At 38.2% G+C, this 7,599-nt stretch overlaps 1 protein-coding gene across 1 annotated transcript; it reads left to right on the top strand.

The window, feature by feature from the left end:
• Window positions 1–1,346: 1,346 nt before the first annotated feature.
• Window positions 1,347–7,440, top strand: LOC111567221 (platelet glycoprotein V-like). Its single transcript, XM_023268205.3, has 2 exons — window positions 1,347–1,721; window positions 3,701–7,440. The coding sequence occupies exons 1-2, from the start codon at window positions 1,703–1,705 to the stop codon at window positions 5,167–5,169; spliced, it is 1,488 nt and encodes a 495-aa protein (XP_023123973.2). The 5' UTR covers window positions 1,347–1,702; the 3' UTR covers window positions 5,170–7,440.
• The last annotated feature ends 159 nt before the right edge of the window (window positions 7,441–7,599 follow it).

Below are 7,599 nucleotides of genomic sequence, written 5' to 3'. Positions count from 1 at the left end.
ATTTTGAGCCATTTTTGATCATTATCAGGTCATTTTGAACCCATTCTGAGTGATTTTGGACAAATTTGGAGTAATTCTGGTACTTTTTTGAGTCATTTTGGGCAATTTTGGTGCAATTTTGGCTGATTTGGATAAGTCATTTTGAACAATTTCTGTGTAGTTTTGCACTATTTTTGAATCATTTTGGAAAATTTCTTTGTAACTTTACACAATTTTAATTGAGTCAGTTTGGACAGTTTGAATTTATTTGGGAACATTTATGAGTAGCTTTGGGCGAAGTTTGAGTCATTCTGAACATATTCTGAGTGACTTTCCACAAGCTTCGATTCATTTTTGACAAATCTGGGATAATTTTCAACTTTTTTTGAGTCGTTTTGGACCATTTTTGAGTCATTTTTGGACACTGATGAATAGTTTTGGGCAAAATTTGAGTCATTTTGTACAAGTTCTAAGTAATTTTGCATGAGCTTTAACTCATTATTGACAAATCTGATGTTATTTTGGACCTTTTTTGAGTCATTTTGGAAAATTTCTGTGTAATTTTAGACAATTTTTGAGTAATTTAGGACAGTTTCATTGTAATTTTAGACCATTTTTGAGTCATTTTGTATAATTTGAATTTATTTGAGACCATTTATGAGTAGCTTTGGGAAAAATCCGACTCATTCTGAACACATTCTGAGTGACTTTGCACACGCTTTGAGTCATTTTTGACAAATTTGGAGCAATCATGGATGATTTTTGAGTGAGTTTGGACAGTTTGAAGATATTTGGGAATGTTTCTGAGTTGTTTGAGACAAAGTTTAAGTCATTTTGAACAAATTCTAAGTGATTTTGCACAAGCTTTGAGTCATTTTTGACAAATTTGGGATATGTTTGGACCATTTCTGCATAATTTTGGATGATTTTGAGACATTCTGGACAATTTCTGCATAATTTTGGACCATTTTTGAATCATTTTGCTGACTCTTAACCTGCAGGATGCATGTTAGTAAAGAACAAATGCTCATTTTAGAAATATAATTAAAAGAGGATCACAAATACTACTAATACTACAAATACTACTGGGTCGAATCCTTCAAAATGTGACTATAAATGTATATTTTCCTTTGCAAATATGTTTTCATCAGTGACCAGGTCAATTTATCCCATTTTCCAGCTGCTCTGTCACATTAAACAGGAATCAGACACAAACTGTTTCAGGAATTACATTTATCTGCCCATGAAGTGGAAGCAGGCTGAGCCCATCCTGTCCTGATAAACTGCAGGAAATGAACCAGCAGCCTCAAAATACAACTAAAACTCACAGCATCGTGTCAGTTTATTTACGGCTTTAGAATTTATGATGCAACTCAAGACGAGATATAAAACAGCTGGTTGGCAATTACAAATAACACAAAAACTGGGATTATAATCTGGGATATCACAGACAAAATTCTAAGAACTGTGGATCTACAGTGGGTTGAATTCCTCAGTAAAAATAGATTTGAATGAAAAAAAGTTAATCTACAAATGATAAGACTGTTCATTGGACTGTTATATTTTAAGGAAGCGCTCCACTGTTGAGTTTGAGAGTTAAGGTTAAAGATTAGCCAGTGTAAAGGATGTTTGTGGCGACTTTTGGGCGGTGTTTTGGTGAAGCAGAATTTGTGAAGTTCCATTTCTTCAAGACAGCATAAGAGAGAAGAGCAAACACACGACGATGGAGTCTTACTTTAGAGGTGAGAAGAATATTTTACTTGATTTGGCCTCAAACTTTGCGCCAGAATTTAGAGAACTTTTTTCATTTTTCAGAGTGTTTAAGAGAAAAAAACACATTTTTCCATCTTATTTGCTATAAAATACAAGTTTAAGATGATCCTGTTGCATGGTGCTGTGGTGCTATTTCTTATCTGGTACCAAAGACTAATAATATTTTGGGTTATTTTTGAGAATTTCATGCTTGGGAGTTTTTCTACTTCTTCCAGAGACCAAATGGTTCCAATAGAGGCCCAAAAATGAATTATGGGTCCTTTAAAATGGAAAAATTGACAAAATTCTCAAACAAAGGTGGTATTGTGTCTACAGAAAGTTCCTGTAAGTGTATATATATAGATGGATCCATGTTTCCAACGATAAATATAGTGTTTGGTTGACATTTCACCAACTTTTGAGGCTCTAACATCAGTAGAATTAGAAGTGTAGCAAGTTTTTCAAGACAAGGTTCGAGTTTTTTTTGTTTGTTGTTGTTTTTAATATTTACCATCCCAAAATGCCAAAATGAGTTAATTAAACATATTTTAGGCTGTTCTGGACAATTTCTGAGCCATATTGGACAAATTTTAAGTGATTTTGCATAGGTTTTGCATCATTATGGGCAATTTCTGTGTAATTTTTGGACCATTTTGGACGGGTTTGAAGTTGGACCATTTATAAGTAGTTGTTGACATTTTTGAGTCATTTTAGACAATTTCTGTGTATTTTGGACCTTTTTTGAGTCAGTTTGGACAGGTTTGAAGTTATTTGGGACCATCTATGAGTTTATGATTAAACATATTTTAGGATGATTCAGCTTTGACAATTTCCAAGTAATTCTGAACACATTTTAAGTCATTTTGCACAGGTTTTGAGTCATTTTAGGATAAATTTGGTGCAATTTGGACCTTTGTCGAGTCAATTTGGACAAGTTTGAAGTTTTTTTGGACCACTGATGAGTAGTTTGGGGCATTTTTTCACATTTTAAAATAATTTTATGCAAATCTAGGTTGCATTTGAGCATGATTTGATTAATTTGAAAGTTTTTGGGACATTTTGGCACAAGTTTGAAATTATTTTGGACACAAATAAAAGCGCTTCTAGCAGATCCAAATCCAAAAGTCGATTAGCTCCAGCTAAGCCCAAATTTTAAAAATGGAATAATAAAGAAAGAGTTCCTGTAAGTGTATATGGATGCATTCATATTTCCTACTAAAACACAGTCTTTGTTCAACATTTTTGAGGCTCTAACATCAGTAGAATTTCATCTGTGCAAAGTTTGACAAGACAAGATTCCAGTCGATATTTTGACATGAACAGATCTAAACAGATGTTAAGTTATTCTGGACAATTTCTGAGCTATTTCTGACAACTTTCAAGTCATTTTGAACAAAGTTTAAGTGATTTTGCACAAGTTGCAAGTTTGCATGAGTCATTTTGGACAAATGTGGAGTCATTTAGGATATTATTGAGTCATTTTGGACAGGTTTAATGTTGTTTTGGACCTATTTGATGTGTGGCAAGACAAGGTTCTAGTTATTTGCAAGGGTGGTATTTGGGGCCACAGAGACTCCCTGTAAATGTACATTTATGGATCTTTCCATATTTCCAACTAAAAATACAGTCTTTGGTAGACATTTAACCAATTTTATAGGTTCTCTAACATCAGTAGACTTGAATCTGTATCCTCACCAAATTTCATTGCTTAGTGAGTTATATTGGTAGAGATTTTAAACACTAAATGTGGCTTCCCAACTAAGATGTTTTTAATAATTGGGAATAGAGAATTTACAGGGTGTGAAAATTTAAGAAATCCTCAAAATTCTGCCAAAATGCTTTATAGAATTTAGCTTTTGGCCCCAACAAACACATTTATAAAGAGTGAACAAGCTAGTGCATCGACATATTTCCTTGATTCTGTCTGAATTTACTCAAACTCACCCGATGTGTCTTTATTTTTGTACAGGCTCCTTGTGGATGATCTTCATCCTCGTCTCACTGCCTCGTCTCACCTGCAACATGTTTTGTCCCAGCGGCTGCTTCTGTGACCCCACCGGTTCCGTCATGTGTGTTGGCGACACCATCACCGATATACCTGAGCACCTGCCGGTCCACACTTACCAGCTGCTGCTCAAACACACTAAGATGAACGTCATAAACGAGCAGAGTTTGGCCAACAAGGACCTCGTGCTGCGTTTCAGTCTGACCTACAGTCACCTTCATACCATCCATCCCAGAGCTTTCCACGTAGCTCGTCAGCTAAAGTCCGTCCAACTGTCGTCCAATGACCTCTTGACTCTTCCTACCCGAGTCTTCAGTCCATTGGTTGCTCTGGAGCAGCTGTTTTTGGATGGAAACCAGTTAGAGATCCTCGCTCCAGATATGTTTGAAGGACTGGTCAGCCTGCAGGCTCTGGATCTGAGCCGCAACAAACTCACCAGTCCTGCTTCGGATCTTTTTGATGGACTCACCAGCCTCGACTTTCTGAACCTTGGCAGGAATTCCATCAAGAAGCTGCCACCCACCATCTTTCACTCCTTGACTAAACTTCGCCAGCTCATAATCTACTACAACGAGCTGGAGGAGCTGGAAGTCGGGATATTTGATAAACTCGTCAACCTCATGGAGCTAAGGATCGAACACAACCAGATTTCCAGCCTCCCGTCTCAAGTGTTCTGGTCGCTGAGGAACCTGAAGACCCTAACATTGTCCAACAACCAACTTCTGGTGATTCCAGACAGAACCTTCTACTTCATGCCCAAACTGAGAAAACTCACCCTTTACAACAACCCGCTATTATCTCTACCAGACGAGTTGATGGGCTACATGCCTGAATTAACAGAGTTTTATTTATTTGGCACCAACCTCACCACAGCTCCTGGAAACGTGTTCGCCAACATGTCTGGGCTGCAGATGCTCAACTTCCACCTAAATGACCACCTGAAGGAGCTGCCGCAGGCTCTCTTCTGCTGCCTTCCCAACCTCACGAAGCTCTCGTTGAAATCCAACAACCTCAGCCGTCTGCATCCAGAGCTGTTCTCCAAACTCCCCACTCTGAACACTCTGGTCCTCAATGACAACAAGCTGGAGAACCTTCCAGAAAACATCTTCCAGAACCTTGGAGGGGTTGTGAGCATTGATCTGAAGAATAACCAACTCCAAACTCTTCCAGGGGATACTTTCTCATCAAATACAGCTTTGAAGAATCTTTCTCTGAGTGGGAACCCCTGGAACTGTGACTGGATTATTCGAGATATTGCAAGATGGATGAAACACAATGAGCAGATTGTTCTTGACAGTGAAGACGTGAAGTGTCACAGTCCAGTCTACCAGCTGCTGCGTACTGTTGGTTCACTGTGTGACGATGAATTCAACTTTTGCAATGGTACAACTGTCCATTTTGCTGCAACTACTGACACAACTGTGACCATCTGAAAAGAGTTTCAACCCAGGAGCAAACATCACCTCCACAGTCCATGACAACTTCAAGCATCATCCAACAACCTACCCAACAAGTCTCAACCACCACTCTACTTCCACAAACTACCCAACAAGTCTTAACCACCACTCTACTTCCACAAATTACCAAACAAGTCTGAACCACCACTCTACTTCCACAAACTACCCAACAAGTCTTTACCACCACTCCGCCTCCCCAACCAACCACCTCAGATGTCTCAATTTGCCTTCACACTGCAGCCAACATTCAGTCCAATGAAGTTCAAGGCAAAACACCTTCTCTTTATGACGTATTGGTGATGGAAGAAGGGCCTGATTTCGACAATAAGACTTTCTGAACCCCTTTGCTTAATGTTGCGTTGAGTCATACCTTCTAATGTTGCTTTAGGCAGTCAGAATCAGATTATAAGATCTCAAAAATGCTGATTAAGTTACCCTTAAGGGAATTTATTGTCCTTGCAGTGTACAACGAAATTAGGCAGCAATCCTGTCAGACAATCACAAAATCTGATGTTATTAAAAGCACTAAAAGAAATTTACAAATATTAAATATGACGTTATCTTTTACAGACAGCTTATCGGGTATATTAAGAGCTATAAAAATAATAACTGATGTTGCACTTCTGGATATTGAACATTGCAAAACATGTACAAAAAATGTTAAGATAGTCGAGAAATTACAGTGAGATAATACAGAATTTAATATATACATAATCCATGCGAATCATTTGTTTCTAATTAGATGTAGTTCATGTAAAGCTGTGAGGATTGATCAAGTGATCAATTAGTCAATATGAAGAAAATTAATCAGCAAATCTTTGATAGATGATTAATAAAATTTGAAGTTTTTGAAGACCAAAATTTAAAAAAAATCTTTGAGTTTTTGTGAGAAAAATCAATTAGAAGACAACATGTTGGCCTCTGGGTGTTTGTGAAAGGTGTTTTTTATTAACTGCTTTTTCTACATTTAATTGGTTAATTGGAAAAGTAATGATAATTTAAATCATTATTTGCAGTTCTGAATTTCAGTTTATAAAGAAACATGTAATACGTTGTTTCAGTCGCTCTTCCTTTGTTTTTCTTTGTTTTGAGCTTGCAATATTCAGAATGTGCAGTGTTAATCAGTCCTTCCAGGATTTCGCAGGCGTTTTCCGAGATTGTTGCGGCCGAAAATGCCTGAATTCACGGCAGCTTTTCTAAAAAATGGCGATGTAAGTTGCAATGTTTTAAGCTTGTTTGTTGCGATGAAATTGCGGGAGACAGTGGCAATTGCTAAAAAGTTGCAATTTTTCAGCTTTTAGAACATGTTTCAACATTGTAATTGACAATATTTATTCCAAAATTAATTATAAAACGCTCCAACCCATTTACACAAGCTGGCATACCATGGTGGGAAATTAGCAGCAGCCAGATATTGGCTTAACACGAAATGGTTGGTAGATTTAAGGTACTAAATGATCATTTACTATTGACTGAATCATATTTGGACATATCTGTGAGTGGCCTAAAAGTTAATTTCACTTCCTGGCAAACACGTATTCATACACACGCGCTCACGGCTTGTCACTGTCAATTAACAAGAAAATCACTCAGAGAGCACAGTACTCCACCAAGACTGTTCATTACCTGACCTTGTGCTGAACACAGGCGTGTGTTATGCATGTGTACAGACCGAATCGTGTGACCTAAATATGTAGCGGGTGGCGGGAATAGATGGGACTCAGAAACACCCCCACAATTTAATCAGTGTTCCTTGTATCATTTCCGATACGTCCACAGTGGTGGATTTGTAGTCGGATCGGAATGATGTGATCGTCAGCAGGCCGCTGAGGTAGCATTCACTTGTTGCCATGGTTACAGTGCCGCTATCAGACCAAATCTGTGGATCCAAACTTTAAGCCGCATCACTGCCAGAATCGAATCACTTGGTCCTTGTGTCATTTCTGACCTTCTCTGAAAATTTCATCCAAATCCCTTTGTCAGTTTTTGAGTAATGTTGTTAACAAAGGAGTGATTCACATACGCCAATTGTCACAACTCCGCCGAGTTCCTTGGTGGAATAAATAATCTAACTTCCCATCATTCTTTCAGAGCTCCAACAGATCTGGATCCAACAGTTTCCATCACGGTGATTTTTCTGTTCTGTGGTCTGCTCATTTCAGCCATTCTCCTGATATGTTTCGTGGTAGAAAAGTGTTTATCAATCGATGATTTTTTCTTTTTTTTGTTTTCCACCACAATATTGCAGGGGTGGGCTGCACAGTGGCGTAGTGGTTAGCACTTTCGCCTTGCAGCGAGAAGATCCCTGGTTCGCGTCCCGGCTTTCCCGGGATCTTTCTGCATGGAGTTTGCATGTTCTCCCTGTGCATGCGTGGGTTCTCTCCGGGTACTCCGGCTTCCTCCCAC

Source organism: Amphiprion ocellaris, chromosome 2 (assembly GCF_022539595.1).
Source record: "Amphiprion ocellaris isolate individual 3 ecotype Okinawa chromosome 2, ASM2253959v1, whole genome shotgun sequence".
NCBI lineage: Eukaryota > Metazoa > Chordata > Actinopteri > Pomacentridae > Amphiprion > Amphiprion ocellaris.
This window is presented reverse-complemented; position numbering and strand designations above follow the sequence as displayed.